The following is a 24,950-nucleotide window of genomic DNA, read 5'->3' as shown; positions in this document are numbered from 1 at the left end:
AGGTTTTGCAGACAAAAATCACTGAAAAAGTGATGCCACTTGGCACAAAAATCAGTGAATTTTCATTAATTCTAGCAAAACTAACCAAGAAAATAGGGAAGAAACACACTAAAATTCAAAAGTAGAATAGTGGAGCTGGGCTAGGAGTATAGTGGAGGGCCTCCGTTATTCCATCCTTTGGGAGGCATAACTTCTTTATTAAGGGAGGTACTTCCTTAACTCGCATATTGTTACTAAACATGACAACGACGACGAGGGGAGAGGATCACGCAGTACACGTTTGTAGAATTCAGAAGTAACAGGGGAATTGCCCGTTGTTTTTACATATTTTTTAAAATACTTGGCTAGTTCAAAACCACCAGTCAAGCCGTACAAAAACTGAAGTTCTTCTTCAATGAACAAGCTATGTTGTCAATACCGTAGCATAGTGTAAGATTCGAATTGTCCGCCCTGTCCCTCACCCCAAGGATACTCAGATGAAAGGAGGCTCAGACAAGGACTGCTCTGAAGTGTAACTGTATTCTTGAAAACATGTGCAGAACTGAACTAGAACCGTGACCTCTGACCCCGACCTGGGCCATACCATTTGTCTCGGGGGTTTGGACTCTTACATTAGTGTCACTTGACTTGCCGGTGCAGTTGCAGTGTCCCTGTGTGGGTTCACGGTTTGCCACTGTCGCTAACCTCCCTGTGAGTGGATGGCCGGATATAAGACACAGGCAAATCTGTGGCCATCGGATTTGAAAGGATCACAGCCCAGTCAAGGATATTAGAACCACGTGGAAAATCAAACTAGCGAAGGCTTGTTGTGACTAGACTAACACGAGGAAGTGGAGGGGGTGTTCTCTGACTAATGATTTTACTGATATCACTACATCCCCCAACTCAGACAAAGTTAGGGTGAAACTGATCGTCAAGGGATCTGAGTTGACATTAGATGATTCTGTAGAGTGATCAGGACTTCTGAGTCGGACCAGCCCACCCTGAGGGTGATCACCCAACCCGTCAATAGTGCTGCTGTGCATGGAGCTCAGACCCAAAACAAGGCACAGCACATCCCACTTCTGACACCATGTTGTGTGACCTGTTGATAGTCTTGACTTGGATAGAAACTTAGACGGAGACTACTCTTCTAGCTACTTTAATTTCAAATGGTTAGTAGAGGGATGACATACGTGTGTGCTCAGTGCAGGTCTCCGGATGCAAAGAGAGGGAAGCTCGGTGTGACATTACTTAAGATTCTGAGCCACTAAATATGCAGATATGGACAAATACAAGGAAGTGGAGGGGGTGTTCTTTGACTGATGATTTTACTGATATCACTACAGTGAATACAGAGCAATCGTGAAAAACGGAAGTTCCTCGGGCGATAATTATGTTATGCCGACGTCACACACTGACAGCAGACTATCACTCGCTGGTGCAGTGACAGTGTCTCTGTGTGGGTGCACGGTTCGCCACTGTCGGTAACGTCTCTGTGAGAGGACGGCCGCGTCATGGCAGTTCTACGTCGTCTTTAGAAAGTCGGGTTCCAATTGTCCTTGACCCTTTTGTAGAGGCATTAGAGACATTGGAACCACATGAAAAATCAAACTAGCGAAGGCTTGTTGTGAATACAGAGCAATGATCGTAAAAAAACGGAACTTCCTCGGCCTCGGGCGATAATTAAGGGTTGCTGATGTCACACACTGACCGCAGACTGTCACATGCCGATGCAATTTCAGTGTCCCCGTGTGGGTTCACGGTTTGCCACAGTCGGTAACCTCCCTGTGAGTGGACGGCCTCGTCATGGCAGTTAACCTGATATTAACACTTCTGATTAATGTCGTCGTCGTCTTGAGTCGAGCCAGGTTAGCGGAGGGGCGCAGCTTTAACGTTTCCGTGCCCGAAAATGCTACAGTCGGGACAGAGGTTGTCGGTGTGCGACACTGGCTGGGCATGCAGAAAGCGGAACTTCCGTGTGTGAAAACGGAGGGAGATCCGTACGACAGGTTCCTTCTGACTAAGGAATGCACCCTTGTGGTGGCCAACGCTCTGGACTGGTCAGTACAGTCGGAATATACCATCAAGATTCGCGTCGGGCATCGTGGAGAAGTCAGAAGTGTGTCGATACAGGTTACCGACGTCCCGGGCTATCCTCCCGTGTATAATGAGACGTGTGAGACTCCGATCAACCCCGCCGGTAAGGACACCGGAGAATTTCTGTTCAGACTTGACTTAAACGGTGAAGCCGAGACAGAAACTGGAGACGTTTATGTGGTTAGGAAGACAATAAGCAAGCCTCTTGAGAATTGGAGTAGTCTGACACCAGTTTTCGACGCCGAAAACGATGAATGCAAGTTTCAGCAGATATGGGCTGTACGTAACGTACATGATGTACTAGTTGCAAGCGAACTGTGGTTCGAGAATTTACATAGCTTGTCTTGTCGTGCAGACGTCAGCGCTCCCGATCTTACTTTCCACCAGTTTAAAACCGCTTATGGACCGTCAATGGCTGATACTCGTAAGTTCAATTGGAAATATGTTGTTGAAAGATATTCAGGTCATCACATGTTTATGCGTATGGCGATTTTGCCATTCCCAATGAAGAGTACAACGCGGTATGTCTGCCAAGTTCCGCCGTTAGGAAAACCAGTCAGAATAGATAGAACCCCACTAACAAAAGTTGTACACGTGCAGTCGTTCAACATGGAAGTCCATCCGCAAGGCTGTCCCGGGGATAAATACGGCTTACTCTGCGATAAAAACTGCATCTGTAAAAACGGAGCCCGCTGCCATGGGTTTAATGGGGCGTGTAAATGTCAACACGGCTGGCAAGGTGTAGCCTGTGACATTCCTAAACCTGACATCGCCGCAACAACGACACCTAGCGATTCTCGAGCCATCTACATTTCCACCAACGTGACGATTCACTGCCGCGTGTACCACATTGATGTCGAAACTTTGTCTTTCCGGTTTCCAAATGCATCTGTGATCATGAGTAAAGGTGTAAGTCAATTAGACATAAACGTCTTTAACGCACAATTACACAACAAAGGACGCTACACGTGTCAGGCTAGAGACAAGGGCGGACAAGTGTTCAATGCAACTGTTGTGTTAAACGTCAACTGTCCTCCAAATAGAAAAGGCGAACTTTGTGATGAAGTGTGTGATTGCCTACATAGTGCCAGTTGTGACCGGTGGGCTGGCTGTGTGTGTCCGCCCGGGTGGACGGGAACCAGGTGTCAGACACAATGTCCGGAGGGCACGTACGGTAAAGGCTGTGCAAAGACCTGTGGCTGCCAAAATGGGGCGAGCTGTAGCCCTAGCGACGGTAGGTGTAACTGCACGGCCGGCTGGTACGGATCGAACTGCGACGGAGCCTGTCCCAAAAGCAGGTACGGTTGGCGGTGCCGGCAGGTTTGCAGCTGTAAGAACAACGCCACCTGTCACCACGTGGACGGCAGCTGTGCGTGTGTGCCACCGTGGGGAGGGAGGAACTGTGACAAACTAGACGTCACTCCGGTTACATCACTGATTGAAATCCTTGTTCCTCTGGGATCCATTCTCTTAATAGTTTCCGTATTAGTACTAATCGTCCTCTATACGACTGACTGTTTCGCGAAAAAAGAAGACCACGAAGCCGAAGTTCTCCGTGAGCTCAGGCGTGTGGAGGAGGATCTAGCACAGAGGCTACAGCCAGGCTGGCTCAGACGTTGGGAGACGAAGATCCGCCATCTTACTCCTGGTCCGCTGATAGGGGAAGGGATGTTTGGGCAAGTCAGAAGGGCACAGCTGCGCACACCTGAGGGACAGCTTGATGTGGCCGCCAAGACAGTTCGCGTGGAAGACTCACAATCCTACCGAGACTTCTACAGAGAAGCAGCCATACTGGTAACAGTGCACCAGGAACAAAATGGAGGTCTTGGTGAGTCCAACATTGTTCGACTTGTTGGGCTCATCACCAAGTCTGCAGAAAAGTACATTCTTCTGGAATATGCTCCAAAGGGTGATCTGCTCGGGTTCTTACGAGGAATAAGAAACGTCGATCAGATAAAACTGCTTGGAAGCCTTCTCGGATACGCAGTCCACATATCCCGAGGTCTTCAAGAGCTGGAACGCTTGAGAATCGCCCATCGTGACGTGGCCGCTCGCAACGTCCTGATCACTGCCGATGACGTGGCCAAGCTGGCTGACTTTGGACTGGCCAGAGATGTCTACGCCACTACTCAGTATGTACGAACCAACCGTCCAGGCGTTGACGAACTCCTTCCGCTGAAGTGGATGGCGCTGGAGTCCATCGAGACAGGCGAGTACACCTGTCAGAGTGACGTCTGGTCCTTCGGCGTGCTGCTGTGGGAGATAGCCACGCTGGGGAAAGATCCGTGCTACGATGGCAGGATTCAGCTGAGCTTTCTACAGATGGTAGGGATTCTGAGGAGGGGAATACGGATGGAGAGGCCGCCGGGATGTCCAGAGGACCTGTACCGACTGATGAGGTCGTGTTGGCGCGATGTACCAGCTACAAGACCGACTCCAGAAGGGATAGAAAACAGGCTACTGCGACTGCTTCCTCATGAGATCATTGAAATGGAGACTGCTCTGTAGACATTTTAGCCTTTGGCACTTTAAGGGTGAAGTGTTCAAGGGGTGTCGCACAAATGAAGACTACAGACAACAAAACCATCACTGCACAGTGATAGAAGACTGTGTTTGAGTGGGGAGTGGGGAATATCAGAAAATATTCATTGGTGCATTGTAGCCTTCAGTTTTCGTTTCCTTCAATTTCTGTCATATATGCCTTGAGTTCCTGATCGATAAACCTCCTCCACATTTGTATGTACATGTTTGATTTTTAGGAGCCATATTAGATAACTGTTGATGTTCGATGGGTGAATAACCAAAAAGAGTATCAGAAAATCTGCTGGTTGTCAATAGTGGGTCGGCTCTGCATTTTATTGAGTTGAATATTGTATGTCGTCGGTAAGAATCTTTGTGGAGGCAACTATGTAGCTGCTATTGTAGGAGGAGGATATATGATTATTACATCCTGGGTAAACTTGTTATTTTCATGTATTGTACGATGTTGGAACTAATGACTTGATGAATTATTGGTGAATGTCGTCCCTAGTTTTAACTGTCATAGAGATTTCTCACCTACTGAATTTATCCTGTATTCTAAACTCAATCCTTATAAAGGAATATCCAATATATGTGTGTGACTGTGGTTCCTTGCTTGCAGTTGCATGCAACATTTATAGCACCCTTCGCGGGCGTCGCGGCGGCTGTTGACTGCCTTCTTTTACTTGCAGTCTTATACATCAAACATGTTGACAGGTCTAATGTATAAGCCTGCAAGCAAAAGAACCCGCCGTGGCTAAGTACCTTTCAGTAATGATAAGCCTTTACAAGTTGAGTGGTACAAACGTTTAATAGCGATTCTATGTTGAGAACAGTCTGTTCAAGAAGACAGTATCAAAAGGAATAGGATTGACAAAGGTAACAAACGTCATATCTGTTGATACGTTCAACGATCCTTGACATATATTCTCAGATAATATACCCCAATTGAATTTGAAGAAAACTGACGATCACCAAGTACACCTGGAATATATGTTATAATTTCAGTTTACAACAATATGTTTAGCAATATATTTAACTAGCAGACTAGTCCATGAGCAATATGCGAGCGTTGTATGTGCAGTACATGAGCAGTCCGTATGGTGTCGCTGTTCAGCCTTTGATGGCCTTGACGACTGCCGCTGCTGTGGGCGTGGCGGAGGCCGGGTTCTGTCCCGTCACAAGGCGGCCTGCCACCTGATACAGGAATACAACGAGATCACTATTGATCAACTCTATTTCACATCAACTATGGTCATACAGAAAGATAAAGTCGCAAGTTTCTCATGAAAGCTCCCGAGTCAGTGGAGCACTGATGGCCAATGAATGAAAAGTATCTTAAGTTGACCCATGGATGCTGTTCCGACCGACGATTTTGCCGCAGGAAGATCTGCCGTACATTATGGATTTTTGACCACAACTCTGGTCTTGTTTCGAATGACTGGCCCAGTTGTACGACATAACGGTAGCTAAAAGGCGGTTGAAGACGAAGACTAGACCCTCTGCGTTGGAACTACTGGGGAGTCTTGAAACGTACAGTCAAACCTGTGCCAGTGAGCACCTTCGAGTAAGGTTTATCTGGCCAATGCGACTGATATCTGTATCTATATAGCCGGTATAACAATCGGTCTCTTTGACATTATTTTCCAATGACAGAGGTATTACGAAGCCTGTCTATCATAGCCACCTGTCCATGACAACCAGACAGATCAGTTCCTGAGTGGTCGCCTTGGGCAGGTTTGACTATATATATATATATATATATATGCTGTAATTCGTACCTGCACGTTTTCCGTGAACAGCGGAGCCTCGACGAAGTCGCAGCCTCTCTCCCGGAGTTTGGTCTCCATGGCGAAAGGCATGACCTCCATCAGCTTCACCGCGTTCTCCTCGTTGTTGGTGAAACCCGTCAGCTTCTTCCCGTTGATCAGGTAACTGCCGTCCGACAGCTTCACGTTAACGAAGGCTGGGGAAATAAAGTACAGCATCGAGTTGTTGTCTTTTTCTATTTGCTTTCGGACAGACGAGGACAATGTAGCACTGCACTCAAGTTAGTAACTTATATTAACAGTGCTACATACAAAGTAAAGGATTCTTTTCTTTTACCTCCCCAAACGAAGTCAGATACCCATTTTTACACCTGTATATGAAGTGAGGAAGGTCGTGTAAAATGTTTTCCCAATGGGCCCAATGGCACAGCGTCGGGGGAACAGCGAGTATCGAACTCGAGATCTCTAGGCTTCGTTTTTTTCTGACACACAAATCATGATAGGATGCTCCTCACCTGCCGGGCCGTGGCACACGGACGACACCACCCCTCCCTGCTCATAGACGGCAGTGGTCACTTTTTGGACGTTGACGTCATCAGGGAAGTCCCACATCGTACCGTGGCCACCGGCAAAGAAAACAGCCTTGTAGTCGCTGAATGCGACGACAGGAAAATTTTAAAAAATGAATACATGTATAAAAGTGAGGGGTTATCAAACGAAAAGTACAATGCAACGAATGCACTGATGGCTAAAACATCTAAATTCCTTTCTGGTGCCTTTTGGTTCACAGGGATAGTTTGACATGATTGGCATCTGGCAATGAATAGACGACAAAACATCTATGGATTCGTAATTGTAATGACAAATTCACAATATCAAGTTACCTCGTAACGGTTAACATCCAGGTTTAACCATTCAACATGGCGGACAATGCTTACGTCATAATCACGTGACAGCAAAACACCATATATAGAGATTATGACAACTTACCCTGGTTTGACCTTAGCCAGTGACGCAGTGCTGTCCAGCTGGGCCATGATGTCCGTGTTCTTTAGGAAATCCGTACAGATGGGATCCTGTTTAAACGCCTCAGCACTGCCAGGGTCCTGTTAGCACAGAGACGGAGACGTTTGCGTGATGTGATTTTTACATTTGCAGGGCGGTTAGGGTTAGGGTTAGGCATTAGGGTTAGGCGTTAGGGTTAGGGTTAGGTAAGGGTTGGGGTTGGGTAAGGGTTGGGTAAGGGTTAGGGTTAGGGTTGGGGTTAGGAGTTGTGGTTAGGGTTAGGGTTAGGGTTAGGAGTCGGGGTTAGGGTTAGGGTTAGGGTTGGGGTTAAGGTTAGGGGTAGTTCGGTTACCATGGTGGTGTACCTATTTGCATTTCGAATACGTTTTTCGGACATTTGAGTATTTTCTGACATCCTAAGATAACTGCCATGTAAGCTCCAAATCTTCAAGACTGCTTGAAAGCGATATCGTCGTAACAAACAATCGGCGCTGTGTTCAGTGATGCCTCACTGAAATGCAAATAGGGACACCAACATGACGGACAGCGTTTGTTGCTAGGAATTCTGTTACACTTTTTGACCCATTCTAAATGATGACAGGGTCAGGACAGGCGGTGGATCATTAAGGGGGAAACAAAGATGCAATCCCAAGAAGATGAATTACTGACCATCGGCGTCTTCCCTCCCTTGGGGCTGGCGAAGGTGACCTTGAGCCCGGCGTCCGTGAAGACCTTCCAGGGATGCGCGACTTCCGGCAGATACCAGCCAGTGGGCTTCCCCGTGTTACCTAGCTGCCCGTGTCCGGTTACTACCAGCAGAACTGCCATCTTGGACCGTGAATTATATCTGCAACAGAGTAATTCCAGAGAGATACATTTGTACGCGTTAGAGTGTAAAACCTGCTCTTCAACAGATCACCTTAGTGTCACTGACGAAAGTTAGTGTAGTAAATGCTACCTGAAACGACTAACTGTTCCCAGTTGCTTGAGTAATTGCTATTTGGCGTACGCGTATCTTATTACCTAGATGTCCAACCTTCATCGACATTACACGTTTCATATAAATCCCCAAGTAGATGTTGACATAGCAGACATATTCTCTGGCACTCCCATTTTTTTTTTTTGAAATCGGGCTGTGAGTTTAAGAATGCTACCTCGACATCGTCTTTCAGTTTGGCTATACAACACTGCCACCACCAATTTATTTTTCTTGTCCCCCCGTCTGCTATACATGTCAGTGCTGAGGATGTTTGTCATAAGATAAATTAAGATAAGACAAGACAAGATTTAGATAAGACAATTCAAGATAAGATAGCTAAAAACTGAATATGGGTAGGCATTATGTTCCTGGGTGCACTTTATCAAAACGCCACTAGATGAACAGGAAGATCCAGACGGTTAAGTCGGATCACGTATCGAAGTACAACACCGGTGCCATTCCATCTGCCACTACTTAAGTACCAGCTCCTTGAGGCGTCGCCAAAAAGTGGGCCCTGACGCGCACAGTAATCCTTGGCACGCCCACTCCTGGGTTCAATAGATCTCGACAATAGCTCGACACAAAACTAGTCTCTACCAGACAGACCAAGCTGGCTAATAGGGAGAATGATGCCAGGGGATTTGGATTGTTTGAATTTCCGGAGGGGGAGTAGCCGGTGGACTGACTCTGCTGGCCAAATGTGTCGGATTTTTGTGCCGAATGTGACGATCCATGCCCCGTTTGAAGGCCTAGTGGAGGCTAGCACCGTGACGATTATCGGCGAGGTTACTGATCTTCAAGCAGATGTTGGGAGGGAAGATCGTGACATTCTTTAGGTCGTACACTCTGGGTCGTACAGTTTTCTGACCAAATGATGTGCGACCGCCTGTGTCGTAATAGTGTGGCTGTACAGGAATGAAATAGCAGAGCCTTGTCGCTATAGCAAACCCTACGGTGGCATAAGATAGTGTCATATATTAAAGCTGGCCGAGGAGTTTAGGTTGGTTGGCAAATATTTAAACACACTGCCTGGCCGACTTAACTCATTGGTCAGGATTATGATACTATCTTACACCACCTAGGATCTGCTTGGAGATTAGCAATCTGGAGGATTAAGTGTTTATTGTAGCCCAACTGACTTTAGTGATCTTTAGTTGCTCTCTTGGAATCCGACCACTACAGTAATTAGTAACCAGGCATCTTGTCAATCGTGAATCGGACTGACTAGACTTTCTACTTGGCAGAAGGAGCTTTCCGCCGCCCGTGTCAAAGCAAGACACCCGGTAGTAGTTTTACCTTAAGTATTAGAATCACTCCAATCCCGTAAAACCACTACCGTACCCTAGTTGACCCGGGCGGCGGAGAGCTCCTGCTGTCCCGAAGGGAGCTCACCCAATCCACGATAGAGCTGGATGTTACACAAGTTTGCAAGCTACAGACTCGTACTACCCTGACCCACTAACCAAAGCCACACAACACCGAGTATTCGAGCATAATCAGACCGATTTTAATACTGAACAGATTGCGTAACAGATAAGATCGGATTCCCCTCTGTTCAAGTTGTCAGTCTACAAATGTACTGAGACTAGGGGAATATCCCAGCCTTACTGGCCATGACCTACAAACTTTTACCGATAAAGTACAGAATCGATAGCTCCTTGAACACCCACCTTTGCTCCGAGCAGGTTGAAGACAGACAGATTCTCGGTGTGACCTGTGCGATGTGTTACCGCGTCTGTAGTGGGCGGTGGGCGCTAGTCAGGGGTGTATACCTGCCGGGTGACCTTTGACACCTGGAGCACAATACCACGACATGACTGGGCAGTATACAAGCTTGTCATTGACGTCATCGCGTTAATAACTTGAATGATTGTCGGCGACAATGTTGGCGGGCCATGACGACCAAGTGAAGGTGACTCGACAGAAATGAGTGGGGCACTTTACCAAGGGCATACCCTGTGCACATGACCCTCACGGATTCGGTTACTTTTGGTAATATTATTGTAATTATTTTATTCGCTAAAAGCATCGCTGTTGTGAGACAAATGATGATCAACGATGAATAAAGCGTTAACTGTGTGTGATGACAGTTAACAGAAGCATAAATTCAAGCATGAAAAGCATACAAGTGAAACAGACTGTGAAGAATGTGCCTACTTGTCGGATGACCTGTGACCGTGACCCAGATAACATTACTGACAAGGCTTTGAAAGATGAATGAAGGTGACTCGACAGAGTTGGGTACTTTATCAAGGGCACACCTTTTGCGTTACGTAACTCATTCAAAAGCTTCTGTTGGGATAACCTTTAGATGATGACAATATATACTCAAGGCCTTAGAATTATACAACGTTAGACCTTATCTTTAATATGCCCCTGCTAAAAGTTGATTGCAAATTCATGCCCGAAAGTTTATATATTGTGTGTGATCATGAACAATTAACATCATATAGTGTACATGTACTATGATGTAGAACAGGCAAATGAAATATATGAAAAGCAAGTAAAAGAAAACAAACCCTGAAGAACAAAGTGCGTTGCGACAAGGCTATCTGCGGAGTTTAACCTTCTTCTCTAAAAACGATACACGAATTGTCAAATAGAGTGATTTAGATAGATGAAGACGCAAAGGCCACAAATTATAATTTATAGCTAGATTCTCCATGGTAACCCAGACCCTCGCCCCTCTTGATCGATGGAATATTCCGTCTTAGGGTACCCGTCATGCCTTGCGCGTCAACATCCGGGTCCTGCACATACTTCGGAAGCGCAAAAAAGTTGAAAGTGTTCAGGATTCTTTGGCTGTTTTATAGACAATTACGGAGAACTGAACGACCCAACTTGTCTATATTTAAGAATTTTAGAAGTGTTCCAAGGAAGAGTCATCCCCAGAGCCTGACAAAGGGTTATTCGGCTGATTTTGTGCGGTAGCGAAGCCGATATTTGAGGCTTGCGCCCCCCTCCCTTCATTCAAGCGTCCCTGGCAACACGAAATCTGCTGATATTTTGGCCCGCTCTTTGCCTTTAGAAAGGCTTATTCGGGACAAGGAAACTATCTGAGACATTGTATCGTTTCTGAGAGATTGAGCGGGACTAGAAGATGGCAGAAGAAGGTCGGCGTGGCGCGGAGGAGGGCTCGGAGAAGGGCCCGGGCCAGGCGTACCAGGTGTTCGTGGTGATGGACGATCTGGTGGACAAACTCAAGCTGCTCCAGTACGAGGACGGCTTCATCAAAGGCTGGGGATTCAAACCCATCACGAGGTACGGGTTTTACTTAGTCACAGAATAAGTCTTTCATATCAAGGCACTAGTTAAAAAAAGGCGCTCTTAGTCTTAAGCGTCTTGTATGCCCCAAGGAGGTCTTTTTTACACTCCATGTCATTGTCAATCCTAAGAATGATAAAAGAGGGTTTCAAAAAATTATGCCTTTTTTTCCGGGCATAGCACCTATCTTGGATTCTTGGACAGCTCCAATTTTACATGCACTAACCTGCATATGCAGGTGGTATTTAGAGCCCTGTGTAATACTGTAAATGCAGAAATGTTCGCGGTGGATTAATATTCGTGGTCTTCGCGGCGGCCGCTTCACCGCGAATTTAAAACCACCGCGGACATTTTTCCATAACAGTAAGAGACTACAGTGCATGGTGCTACCGCGAAATTAAAACCACCGCGAAAAGTCCATTTTCCCGCTACTGCGAAATTAAATCCCAGCGAACTTAAATGCATTTACAGTATTCTATTGCTGGGTATTCCCGTTGCAGACATTACTTTGCTATCCCCACCAACCCCGGCGAGCAGTTCTACGCCTTCACCTCGCTCTGCGCCTGGCTCATCACCAAGTGCGGGAAACACTTCGACCAACCGCAGGAGTACGACGACCCCAACGCCACCATATCCAACATCCTGGATGAAGTCAGAAGACTGGTAAGTATTAAAAGTTGATAAACACGTGTAATTCCCTTGCGGTGTATGTCACAAGTAGGGCTGTGTACCTAAATACCCGTACCTGTATTGTACCTAAAAAATTGTTTAGGTACATGTCCGGACCTAAACATCTGTGTACCTGTACCTAAACTAAATCACTATTAAACACTACTTTTTAAGACTTCTGGACAAGTAAATCCCGAATCAACAATGACAATGGTAATAATCTTGCAATTGAAACTTAAGAAAACTTGCAAAGAAATTGTTTTGAGATTCAAATATGTAATTCCCCATACAAAGATGACAATTTATTACTAGCAAAGACAGCTAGCTACATGTTTAACTTACATATACTTGGTTAAACTTTTTTAGGTACAGGTGCAGGTCCGGACCTGTACCTAAACCCGTGTACCTGTACCTGTACCTGAAATTTGTTTAGGTACACAGCCCTAGTCACAAGGGTGTGGGAGATAACTCTATATTCTGTACCCAATGCAAACACTGGATACATGAGAGATGTACTAAGATCATGGGTAAACTGAAAGAAGACCCCAACTTTGTCTGTTGTAGTTTATTGATTGATTGATTGATTGATCTCCTGTATCCCAGGGAGGAGCGGTTGACTTCCCCCCCTCCAAGCTGAAGCAGGGCTGTGGTGAACATGCCGTGTACATACTGGACAAGCTGGCTGACGAGGCCATGACATCAACGGGTTTCACCTGGGACAAGTAAGTAGCACAGGGACAGGAGGTTTAATACTTTCCACTTCCAAACATTGTTTGTTACAATGAATTGCATTGGTTTTACAGTGCTTGTGCCTTATCATTGTTTGAAATACATAGAAAGCATTAAAATCTGAATGATGAATATGGACAAAGAAACAAGTGAGTAGCACAGGGACAGAGAAGGGTTCAAACTTTCAACTTTCAAACTTTATTTTTACAACGAAAGTGACCGTCCTGGGGATGATATAGGGCCCGTGCCTTTTGACTATTTAAAATGTAAGCAGCATGAAAACGACATAAGAATGACATATCATTTTTCAAGGTCTTACTGATTATTAAGATCTGACTGATTATTATATCTTACTGATTATTTAAAGATCTTACTGATGAATAAAAAATAAGCACCAGCAGTATGTCCGTTTCTTCGAATGTACATCCTCCCCTGCTTGGTGGATGATGTTTAATGTGGAAACAATGGTGGATGAGGATGTTTGTTTACTTGTTTGTTTTTATCAGACCTGTGTACCCTGTGGAGGAGAAGGAGGAAGAAATGATGGCTGATGATGATGTTTGTTCGTTAAAATCAGACCTGTGTACCCAGAAGGAGAGATGGAGGAGGAAACCATGGTGGATAATGATGTTTATTTGTTTGTTTGTTTATATCAGACCTGTGTACCCAGAAGAAGAGATGGAAGAGGAAACGATGGTGGATGATGATGCTGAACTCACCCTGAACAAAGTGGAGGATGAGATGATGATGGTAAGTCTCACCTGTAGGAAGGTTTCAAAATTACTTGTACCACATAGATCTCACCTGTACCACACATTGTCCATCAAAAATATGTCATCTTAACATTAACATCAACAAGGTAACAATATTCAGTATGGATGTATATATACATAAGTTTTTTGTCATGATATATTGCCTTTTGTTTTGTAAGTTGGGTTTAATGTCTTTTGCCATGATCGATCCTTTTTTGCTGGATTTTTCTTTTCTTTTTTCCCCTACCACATTAGTTTTTTTTACTTTTGAGGGTCTCATCAGAAGATGTCATCCATAAAATTAATTCAGTGTGGCCTTACTTTTAGTTTAGATTTAGAAGTTGTTGTTTTCTATGTCTTTTGCCGTCATGATAGGTATAATATCATAATGTACAGCAGATTCTCCCATAGTCATGTCATGTTTCACAGAGGAAACTAAAAATCCTCTCATTCATCTCATCATCGTTCATGTCTTACTTTTCTCCTGCTCATTTCTCAAGGTGGAGCCTTTGAAGGTAAATCCAAACAAACAAACAAACAAACAAAGTGAAGAGACGTACATGTAGTAGCCTGCTTGCATGTCAATGTAGCATGGGTGGCAAATAAAGTTCAGGCTGCAGAAACTTCATTTTATGAATGACATGGTGAAATTTTGGGCCTCTAAATGGTGTCATTCATAAAATAAAGTTATATGACTATGAGGCCGTAGTAGTGCTACTTTGCTACTCAGATTTGCATCCCTAAACAGTACTGATTCACAGCATGCAGAAAAAAGCATGTAGACTTGACAATGGTTTTCTGTTTGAATGTCTTGGGTGTACAACTACAATACAATCTCAGTTTGGATACAGATTTTCTGTATGCTGAATATAGATAGGAAGGAAGAGTCCATAATTATGAACAAGGTAATGCAAAGTCATGGGGTTTAAAGTGAAATTTACACATTTTGGGACAAAGTCTTGCTTTTGCTAGCCTATGTATACATTTGTATAATCTGTCATGATTGTATTTTCCCACCCAGGATGATGATGATGAGATTGAAGAGGAAGAGACATTCCTGGATCTAGAGGGGCTGAAGAAACAGTCCATGAAAAATGTAAGTACTGTTGTCACCTTTTATACAGCCACAGCTAGATTTTTGTCGACGTTTTGATGTCCGTCTGTCACATTGCTCAGGCCAACTCTGACTGGTTCACATCGGCGAATAGGCAAATAACTTTAATGAATAAACAAATTTGTTGTTCCCCAGGAGTCGGAGGGCTCCAAGCCTGTGGAGATCATGGAGTCGACCACTGCACAACAAACAAATAAACAAACTTTGTTGTTTAACACTTACAGGAGTCTGAAGGCTCCAAACCTGTGGAGATCATGGAGTCCACCACTGATGCTGCTGAGTGGAAACTGGAGGTGGAGAGAGTCCTGCCGTCGCTGAAGGTCCACATCAAGGCCGACAACAAGGTGGGGATTGTTTCACCTTGTAGCTAGGTTACTTAGTAAGTCAGGCAGAGACCTTGATGCTACTAAACAATCTATTCCTGTGTTGGGTTAGTACGGAGTACATTGACGTGTGCTCAACTCCAGTCCAGCAAAAGAAGAGATCATATTACTTCAGGCATCAGTTTTTAAAGAGCACCTCCTATTCAATATGCATGTTTGGGATATACTAAGATTGTCTATCCCCCAAAGGAGGGTCAACCTGGAGAAGGAGAGACAAAAAAATGAGTTGGAAAGTGAGATGTTGGAACACCCTTGCGGTAACTACTGTCTTCCCCCTCCCCTCCCCCAGGATTGGCGCGCCCACTTCGAGCAGATGCTGCAGCACCGAGATGGGATCGAGCACAGCCTGACGGAGACCAGGGGTCACCTGGACAAGCTGCACCAGGAGATCACACGCACGCTGGAGAAGATCGGCTCCCGCGAGAAGTACATCAACAACCAGCTGGAGAGTTTCCTGCAGGAGTTCAGGGCCATGCAGGACCAGCTGGCACAGGTCAGGGGCAAGTTATAGGTCAGGGGTTAGGTCATAAGGCAACAACAAGCTGGAGAGCTTCCTGCAAGAGTACAGGGCCATGCAGGACCAGCTGACACAGGTCAGGGGCAGGTTATAGGTCAGGGGTTAGGTCAGGGGTCAGGTTATAACAACCAGCTGGAGAGCTTCCTGCAGGAGTTCAAGGCCATGCAGGACCAGCTGGCACAGGTCAGGGCAGGTTATAGGTCAGGGGTTAGGTCAGGGGTCAGGTCATAACAACCAGCTGGAGAGCTTCCTGCGGGAATTCAAGGCCATGCAGGACCAGCTGGCACAGGTCAGGGCAGGTTATAGGTCAGGGGTTAAGGTCATAAGGCAATAACCAGCTGGAGAGCTTCCTGCAGTAGTTCAAGGCCATGCAGGACCAGCTGGCACAGGTCAGGGGGCAGGTTATAGGTCAGGGGTTAGGTCAGGGGTCAGGTCATAACAACCAGCTGGAGAGCTTCCTGCAGGAGTTCAAGGCCATGCAGGACCAGCTGGCACAGGTCAGGGCAGGTTATAGGTCAGGGGTTAAGGTCATAAGGCAATAACCAGCTGGAGAGCTTCCTGCAGGAGTTCAGGGCTAGCAGGACCAGCTGGCACAGGTCAGGGGGCAGGTTCAGGGATCTCCGTAAAGGATGATTGAGTGGCGGCCCGCCAGGCTGTCCTTGTCCGCCCGCCAGGCTGTTGATTTTCAAAGTTGCATTTTCTTCTTATGTTTCCACAAGTTTTCCCTGGTAATTTTGCCCCAAACTTGCTACTTTTTGGCCGAGTGGCGTGGATTTTACCAATTGTTTGCCCTGGCCTTTGTCTGTAAAAACTTGTGAATTGCCGATAATTGAAACACAATGGCCTATCCCGCTATGATACTACAAAGAAACGCAATCAATGTGTCAAAATTTTGCATGTAAACAACTTTGCCCTCCCCCATGTTTACATTGTGAAAACGATCTTTTCCCAATGATAACATAGCAACAACACCACATGTATTTCATCAATAGAAACTGTATTACTCTCCAAATATTTCAGAATATTTTAAATCCTACCACAATCAAGTTTAGAGCTTCAAAAAGTCCCGATTCTTCCTTGACAATTTGCGTAGAAGTTACGTTACTCCTGGCATGGCATTCCCGCCAAAGCTCACTTCCCACGGAAGAGCTCACTTCAAGTAAGGGGAATATCTTTTTTCAACAACCATTAAAACTTTGTCAGAAAAGTTTAAATTCATAGTGCAAATCAAGAAGTCAATAAGTATCTCAATTACTATGAATTAGAGTAAATCATAATCTTATTTTATTAATTGTACCATGAATGTATTTTGAAAGAAAAAGTCTCCTCCCCCCAACATAGAGTGTGCTGCTTTTTCCAAGAAATAGGCCACATCTCCGGATCCCCAGTCTGCCTGGCACCACAAGTAACATGATATCCTTGTTCTTGTTAACCACTGGCTAGTGATGTTGCAATTCTGAGGGGTTCTTACAACACGTTTCTCAAAGCAAATACAGTCAAACCTGTCTATAGCGGCCACTCAAGGGACTGGTCAAAATTGGCCACTATAGAGAGGTGGCCACTATAGAGAATATGCTAATTAATTGACCACAAGCAATAAGTTACACATCGTGAGTACCCACAGTGATCTTTATTCACATAATACAGTGCTGTACAGTACATGTACTGCAATGATTTTTACACTATATGTATTAAGAAAACAAAAGCTATAAAAAGTTTAAAATGTTCTACAGTTGAAATTGTCTGAAGAGACCGGTATCGTCATATTTCTTTGATCTTTCGTCTTGTATCCTTTGATACTTCGCCGTCCGTGTGTTCTCGCTCGCGTTCACACGTCAGATTATGCTAATGTGGTACTCACAAGAAAAGTCTCGTCATTTTAGACTTATCTCTTAATAAATGTAAGAATAAAATCCACCATAGTCTGAAGTCCATATCATTTTGTCTTTGTAACAATTTATTCAGAAATTTTTGTGATGTAAATTAACCTAAGCGATCGTGTATTAGAACGTAACTTTAACACAATTTACCTCCGTAATATTGGTGTCGTCTATTGACCTTATATGACCTCGTTTGTCAGCGGGTATGGGTAGCGCCAGTTTACGAAGTTTTGTTTAGAAAATAAGTCAAAGAGGTTTTTAATCCGGCGTAGGGTGACGATACCGCCGCTGTATATGGCCGAACGCGTGCCGAAACATAGATCAGCGGTCGGCGTGGCCGTAATCGGCAGTGTTTTTGTACCTGCGGGACCGGAAATCGTGTGGCCGTGGCCGCGTTGGACAGGTGGCCGCTAAGCCTATTTCTTAATCATTACGAATCCAAGGGACCGACAAAAAGTGGCCACTATGGGCAGGTGGCCGTTATGCAAAGGTGGCCGCTAATACAGGTTTGACTGTATTTGGATTCTCTATGAATTAAACAATAATAGTAGTGTAATTTTGCTGCAGGGGGAAGGCACAAAATCTAGGGAATAAATGACAGCTATGTTGAAAAGACTAAAGTTGGTTATTTAAAGTTTACAGTATTAGGTTGTTGTGGCTAGCCCCAAAACACATTTTTGTCATCTGATTTAGACCCTGTGACCACATGCAAAATTTATCATTTAAGTGGAGACTTTTGGATATGTTTATTGCTTTAATTTTTTGGGGGAAAATATGCAGTACATTAATAGAAATTTGGGACAGAAAAATTAGGACATTATGAGAGTACTGATGAGAGTACTGAGGGAGGATGAATAAAAGAAAAACATTCTTCTTTCCATTAAACTGGTAACTAATAATGCAGAGGCATAGACAAATGATCTTATGCCTTTTATCATAAGAGTTTTTTAGTGTGATTTGAAAGATTGGACTTGAGGATTTCTCTTCCCTTGTTGAAACTGTAGTTGTGAAGCTAACTCCCAGGAAATGGCCTCCATTTGTATTTGAAAAAGGTAAAATACAAGAGCTTCTACCCCAGGAGGGGGGGGAACCCCCCTCCTGGACCACCCCCCTGCGCCGCGCTACGCACGTCGCCTTAGGATGCTTCGCACCCTCCTCCATTCTGTTTGAAATTTCTGGGGAGAACCCTGAGGTTGTAGGTCAGGGGTTAAGGGGGCACACCCCAGTTTATTTGGGGTTTCAAATGGAGGCGGCACACCCTCAAGTCTAGCGACCATCTCTTCCAGGGAATTATCCTGAAGCAAAATAACTGTATATATGGTGAAAGGATATTCCTTCAGCTACAAGACCAACTGAGTTTCGATCCTTCAACTTCTTTAATTTTGAAAAATGATAGGGAAAAACCATTATTTTCATGTCAAAAATGATGCACAAAATTGGGCATTTTCGCATTGGATAAAACAGATGAAGCAGATTTTTCCGGCAAGGACGACTGATACTGCCAGAAAGAGGAAAGTCTAAAGAGGAATCCAGCCAATTATTAAGAAAGTTCTAGTACTACAGTTTTTTTTAATCATCCAAGACGCGCGGTATTGCAACTTGTCTTAACACAGCGCTTCAGAGGTCAATCTAGGTCACCGGCCTGTTTACATTCAGGCGTAGGAATATCCCGGAAGTAAGCCGCGGACCAAAACACAATTTGCACCAAAAACACACCATTTCCTACGCTTTTCAGCCATGTAACCGTTTAATGTCATTTCGCAGGAAATAATGAGAAATCTCAACTCAAACATTGACCCTCGGAAGCCTTTCGTCATTTTTTTGTCGCGCACTACCTCGGACCCCTGTCGCGGAAGAACTGGGGTGTGCACCGTTAAGGTCATAAGGCAATAACCAGCTGGAGAGCTTCCTGCAGGAGTTCAGGGCCATGCAGGACCAGCTGGCACAGGTCAGAGGGCATGTTATAGGTCAGGGGTTACGTCGGTTCAGGCAGAGCTTCCTGCAGGAGTTCAGGGCCACCAAGACTTCGAGTAGGTTTACCTGTAGTTGAAAGAAAACAAATAGAGGGGAGCTGCTAGTCTATAGTCCAAATCAACTCAGTGTTATAGTTATTCTAACACAGTAGTACATCTTTTTGTACATGTGTTCTAATCTGAATGCTGTGTCTGTTCCAGGCTAAGGAGAAGTACAGAGAAGGCAGCGGTGGAGTGACAGAGAGGACCAGGGAACTGGCATTGGTGAGGCCATGTTATATTTACTCACATGGTCAATGTTGTGTGATCATTGGGATTACTTACTTAAGGGTTAATGACCCGCCTCGAGGTGTATATGGTGTCATGACGCCTAGTCCTTTGCTATAACCAATGAATAAAACCACCGAGCTGCGGTGAGTCACGGGGGTCATTAACGTTATTATCATATAGCCTACCCAAACTTGCAAACTCCTGTATGACGCATAGATTCCTTGGTACTATACGTGTGAATTCCTTTGTCGAATTTCTGAAAGTTCATATTTGTTCCTTGGTACATACATTTGTTTACAGATTGCAGTTTGAAACCCAAATTTCCACAGAAAATATTCAAAACATTGCAGTCTTTCGCTTTTTAGAACAACAAAACGTTAACTCGTTATCAATGTTAACAGAAGGAGCTATTCCCTCCTTGCAGTCTGTACTTATTCCCTCTGCTCTGGCATATGTTTCGCTCCTTTTGATTGGCCAAACCCTGCATATCTTGTGTGTATTGCTCAGTCTGGTTTGTCAGAATGAATCGACACTGGTGCCAATGTCGATGCAAATCGACACCGGTGCCGGTGTCGATTCATTCTGACCAATCAGTAGGAGGATACACACCGGCCTGGCCGGAATCTAAGTGTTACGGCGTCATAACCAACGTGGAACGGGGCCTTCTGATTGGTCCGCGGCGCCTGGCTATATGATAATGTACATTAAAACATAGCTGAGGTGCACACAAACTATCTGTGTAGGGTTAACACATTGTAGTAGCTCATTGGGTAGCCCTGGCTGAAAGCAGTGCTGCAGCCAAAGCTGTAGATTACCTTAAATTCATTTCTCTTTGCTGGAATTTCGTTTTCTGGTGATGCTTCTTGCAGTTTTTTATGACAACTGCAGCACAGGAGCAATACATTGGAAAAGCATGCTTGCAGTGGACCATCGCACATATTTTAAGATTACCAGTAGAATGAAATGGATGTACTTTCCCTCCAGATCACAGAAGAGCTGGAGCAGGTGAAGTCTGAGATGGAGGAGCGAGGCACTAGCATGACAGACGGAAGTGAGTCTTGTTCTGTCTCTTATTTGTCTATTTACCTATGAATCTCTAGGGTAGAACAGATTAGTCTACCAGCAAAATTTACACCTCAAGATGCAGGAAATAGCATTTCAGAGGGTCTAGATTTAAAAATTTTCGGGAAGAGCATGCCCCCGGACGCTCCTGGGAACCTCAAAGGGCCTTTGGCGCTCAATAGGATTGTCCATTCAAAGTCGAGGGGACGGAAAATAATTTCAGGCTGGCTACAACCCCGTCACACACCATGATAAACTCATACCTGACATGTGGACTGTGTAACAAACTCATTGCCCCCCTTCACAGCGCCGCTGGTGAAGATCAAACAGGCGCTGACCCGGCTGAAGACAGAGATGACCCAGATGGACATCCGCTCGGGCGTGGTGGAGCACACCCTTAACCAGGCCAAGCTCAAGGACAAGTCCAACATGCAGAGGGACATGAACAAACCCCTGTCTGAGGAGCAGTACTGATGCTACATGGATATATAGATGTAAAAAAATGTTATACTTACTGTCATTCCTACACATCTACTCTGATTCCTCTGATTTTGCCACATTTAACAAAAATTTAAGAGAATGGTTTGTTGTACTGTCATTTAACAGTTTGACATACAAATTTTCGTCCAGCTTTCCTGAGTTTTCATGACGTACCTGCCCTGCTCTTGATCGCTCAACATTCCGGTATTATGTCATCAGAATGGTCAGAATTAGGTTTGAGGTGCTTTAGAAATCTTGTCTTTCATAGAGACATTTTGGCCCCGGTAAGCCATTTCTGCTTTGCCTCCCTTTTTCAGAGACTATTTCCACTGGTCTCTGTTACTTATAACACAATACATCAGTCAGCCATTTGACTAGGTACAGCACAGACCTTATATTACAGGGCCTCATTGGGAAGACTCACTCTTGTACATCAGTACAAATATTTTCACCAAACCAGCACGTTAGTATCTGTGTGTAAATACTGTCAAAAATGTAATTTGGACTTGTAAATACTTGTATATTATCTTTGGATTTATTACTGTGTGTTTCTGTCTGTCATTACTTCTCTAGAGGTGAAAATTGTCAGATAAAGACTGATTTTATTCTGCATTTGGCTTCCTTTGTACTTTTTTCTCATTTTTTTTAAATCTAATTAAGTCATCAAAGCTTTAGCCATCATAGCTTTAGCCACAAATGTGTGCTCATAACAGATAACGTACAACTTTAAACGGTTATAAACAAACTTACCAATGTCATTTATCACGGTGCCTAACATCACAGATATGATAAGTTAAAGTCCTGTACTTTTTTTCGGTTGAGTAGCCTTGGTCTAGATGAAACTGGATTACTACTGAATGTTGCACATGTCCAACTCGCCAGGTGGCACTTCAGTCACAGGTGAGGGACCAGTTGATCAGTGTTTCCCGTCTATTTACCTTTATTTCCTGGATCCCGATCTTTTATGCCCCGATGTTGTGCCGTTGCTGTTGCTTGAAAGGCACTTGACACAACTTCCCTCACTTCACTTGGGTGTAAATGAGTACCTAGCTTCGGTTAGGGCTATCCCTTGGATGGGACGTTCAATGAAGTTCCCGTGTCTGAGGAGAGCCACACCTCGAGAACGTAAAAGAACGCACTGAACGTGGAAGATTAGGAAAGTCCTCAACTGGGGCAATTACTGCCGCACCTGGGGCAATTACTGTCGCATTGAGGTCACAAGGCGCTGTATACAGGCTGCCATTACAGACCCTTGAGAATTACCCCGCCTATTGTATTGTAAGCTCCTCGCAATTCAGCCCCTGGCTGTGCAGAGAGAGTAGCCGGTCCATCAATCACTATCAATAACACATGAGCAGCTACAGATAAGCCCGAGTGATACGTGTACAATAAAAACAAGAGTTCGTAGACCTCAGGCCTGCATGAAATGTATTGGGTGTCTGTAGACCTATTGTTTATTTTTTTTCCTTTTCGTCCGTGGTTGCGTGGTTGGAAAAGTGAGATTTTTACCTTGTTGGTTTGACTGCACCATGCCAAAGTCTGAAATTCCATTTTGGGAATGTGTAAGCTTGGGCATGGATGAACATTACTTATTTTGGATTTCTTAAGCAGGTAACCAACCACAGTACCTTGAAGTTGTTGAGACGACTTTTCCTACCTTTATTTGTCTCAGATGGCCCATGTAGTTATTCTGTCACATATGACTTGGCACTGGAAGGTTATTTGCATAATTTGACCAATTATATTTTTACAGTAGTTCCATAGACAATATGAATAGTGGTAGCCCCCATCCAGCAGTAACAGTTAGTCCCCAGGGTGGTATGATATTTTATTCAATCCGTCCAACTAAAACCTAAATCTCTTGAAGTACCTAAGCCAAATTTAACAGCAGAATTTACTATTCAAAATGTCCTTTTCAATCCCATTCATAGATGGCAAGCTGCTGCTGCTTTAAAAAGTTCAGAAAGCTGTTGTAGTCAGAGTGAACACCCAGCAAACATCCCACAAAATCAATGAGCAGTTGCTTAGAGGGGGAAAACAATTTCATCATATTTTTGCAGTGACAAAATGCAACAAACGATACTAAATTTAAAACAGAACAAAGCCTCTACCACTTAACCCTGCTCGTACTATAGATTAAGCGGGCCCAAAAGTCAAGCGAATATGACTAGCCCCAAACTACAAATTACCTGCATACAATACGGAAATGGCAACCCCAAAGAAACAGCAAGAAGGAAAAATCATACACATACCTTTCTCTAACACTCAAGCTCTATACATTTCTTCTCCACTTTAGAAAGTTGTATCTTCTGCTGATTGCCACACAGGGTAAAGGAACTTGTACCAGAACTTTAAACTCAGTACTACACAGCTCTCAAAACACCACAAAGTCGGACTAAGTAGCAAACTCAAATTGTACCTAACAAATACAGCAACAGATACTAGACTAGGTATGTCATCTGGCAGGTCAGACACTGTTGATACAAAGTAACCTGATACATTGAAGGTGGCAGAAGCCAGTGCAAAAACAGATGACGATTCTACACCTAAGCTTAAAGACCTATCAATCAACCCAAACCCAACCAAACCAAGCAGATATTGGGGGGATGCCCCAACCACACCAAAACAGGGTCAACCTACAGTATCAAGTTCAAGCACTAGGAGGCCCAAAATCAAACCTGACCACCAGGACACCAGCAACAACCCACGAAACAAAAAGCAACACGATGTCACCTTGCGTTCCGGAGATACAGCGCACGCGCATTGCCCGCACAAAAGGTAACCTGGAATGTCAAGTTCAAGCACCAAGGGCGCCAAAATCAAAATTGAGAATTATTCAGCCACCGCCAACACATGTGCCAAATATCATTGCGCCCGCCCCAACCGTTCAGAAGATATAACTCCGGAAATACCCCTCCCGGACACAAAATTCGACCTACCGCGTCAAGTTCAAACGCGACAAGGCCCAAAGTCAATCCTAGGCAACAGGCAACAACTTCCCACCCATGCACCAAAAAAACGTCGCAATGACGCGTATCGTTCCGGACACACAGCGCCAAAAGTGCCCCCAAAACACCAAAAATGCCACCTGCAATGTCAAGTTCAAGCGCCAGGAAGCCCAAAATCAAACCTGAGTGTCAAGCTACCACCCCCAACCCACGTACCAAAAATCGTCGTGCTCGCACCATCCGTTCTTGAGATACAGCGCCCTAAGTCCCCAACTTACAAATTTTCCCACGCCCGTGAAAACCATACGAACCTGCATACATGCAGGTAACTATCCCAAGAGCCTGCTTATGATGCTAACATGAGGATTTAAAAAAAACAGCCCTTAGGAAGCGTCTGCTTATGAGACTATCTAGATGTAATGTACGTGTATAATAAGGCCGAGTGATACCCATACAATATCCCATGAGTCTGCTTATGAGGCTAACCTGAGGATCAAAAGCAGCCCTTAGGAAGCGTCTGCTTATGAGGACATCTATATCTAGATGGAATGTGTGTG

General features: G+C 44.6%; 3 protein-coding genes across 3 annotated transcripts; 2 read left to right on the top strand and 1 right to left on the bottom strand.

The window, feature by feature from the left end:
• The first annotated feature begins 749 nt into the window (after nucleotides 1–749).
• LOC118422841 (tyrosine-protein kinase receptor Tie-1-like) lies at nucleotides 750–5,190 on the top strand. The gene has a single exon (XM_035830636.1). It carries the CDS (start codon nucleotides 1,789–1,791, stop codon nucleotides 4,585–4,587), a length of 2,799 nt encoding a protein of 932 aa, XP_035686529.1. The 5' UTR covers nucleotides 750–1,788; the 3' UTR covers nucleotides 4,588–5,190.
• A 204-nt stretch (nucleotides 5,191–5,394) lies between these two features.
• On the bottom strand, nucleotides 5,395–10,145 carry LOC118422844 (glyoxalase 3-like). The gene is made up of 6 exons (XM_035830652.1): nucleotides 10,023–10,145; nucleotides 8,043–8,220; nucleotides 7,359–7,474; nucleotides 6,884–7,020; nucleotides 6,381–6,565; nucleotides 5,395–5,796 (listed from the first exon to the last, which is right to left on the bottom strand). The coding sequence occupies exons 2-6, from the start codon at nucleotides 8,199–8,201 to the stop codon at nucleotides 5,713–5,715; spliced, it is 681 nt and encodes a 226-aa protein (XP_035686545.1). The 5' UTR covers nucleotides 8,202–8,220; nucleotides 10,023–10,145; the 3' UTR covers nucleotides 5,395–5,712.
• A 950-nt stretch (nucleotides 10,146–11,095) lies between these two features.
• Nucleotides 11,096–22,057, top strand: LOC118421487 (intraflagellar transport protein 57 homolog). Its single transcript, XM_035828802.1, has 10 exons — nucleotides 11,096–11,613; nucleotides 12,117–12,279; nucleotides 12,889–13,007; nucleotides 13,671–13,764; nucleotides 14,788–14,862; nucleotides 15,105–15,224; nucleotides 15,553–15,756; nucleotides 19,835–19,897; nucleotides 20,888–20,954; nucleotides 21,273–22,057. Exons 1-10 carry the CDS (start codon nucleotides 11,453–11,455, stop codon nucleotides 21,437–21,439), a joined length of 1,233 nt encoding a protein of 410 aa, XP_035684695.1. The 5' UTR covers nucleotides 11,096–11,452; the 3' UTR covers nucleotides 21,440–22,057.
• The last annotated feature ends 2,893 nt before the right edge of the window (nucleotides 22,058–24,950 follow it).

Source organism: Branchiostoma floridae, chromosome 1 (genome assembly GCF_000003815.2).
Source record: "Branchiostoma floridae strain S238N-H82 chromosome 1, Bfl_VNyyK, whole genome shotgun sequence".
Taxonomy (NCBI): domain Eukaryota; kingdom Metazoa; phylum Chordata; class Leptocardii; order Amphioxiformes; family Branchiostomatidae; genus Branchiostoma; species Branchiostoma floridae.
The sequence above is the reverse complement of the archived record's forward strand: the minus strand, read 5'-3'. Positions and strand labels throughout refer to the sequence as shown.

Excerpts from the sequence above, each read along its gene's own strand:
- LOC118422844 (XM_035830652.1), bottom strand. The coding sequence starts at position 8,201 with ATGGCAGTTCTGCTGGTAGTAACCGGACACGGGCAGCTAGGTAACACG. Across the intron at positions 7,475-8,042 it reads AGGGAGGGAAGACGCCGATG|GACCCTGGCAGTGCTGAGGC; the intron begins GTCAGTAATTCA and ends CTGTGCTAACAG. Across the intron at positions 7,021-7,358 it reads CTGGCTAAGGTCAAACCAGG|CGACTACAAGGCTGTTTTCT; the intron begins GTAAGTTGTCAT and ends CGTCGCATTCAG.
- LOC118421487 (XM_035828802.1), top strand. The coding sequence starts at position 11,453 with ATGGCAGAAGAAGGTCGGCGTGGCGCGGAGGAGGGCTCGGAGAAGGGC. Across the intron at positions 15,225-15,552 it reads ACATCAAGGCCGACAACAAG|GATTGGCGCGCCCACTTCGA; the intron begins GTGGGGATTGTT and ends CCCCTCCCCCAG. Across the intron at positions 15,757-19,834 it reads TGCAGGACCAGCTGGCACAG|GCTAAGGAGAAGTACAGAGA; the intron begins GTCAGGGGCAAG and ends TGTCTGTTCCAG.
- LOC118422841 (XM_035830636.1), top strand. The coding sequence starts at position 1,789 with ATGGCAGTTAACCTGATATTAACACTTCTGATTAATGTCGTCGTCGTC.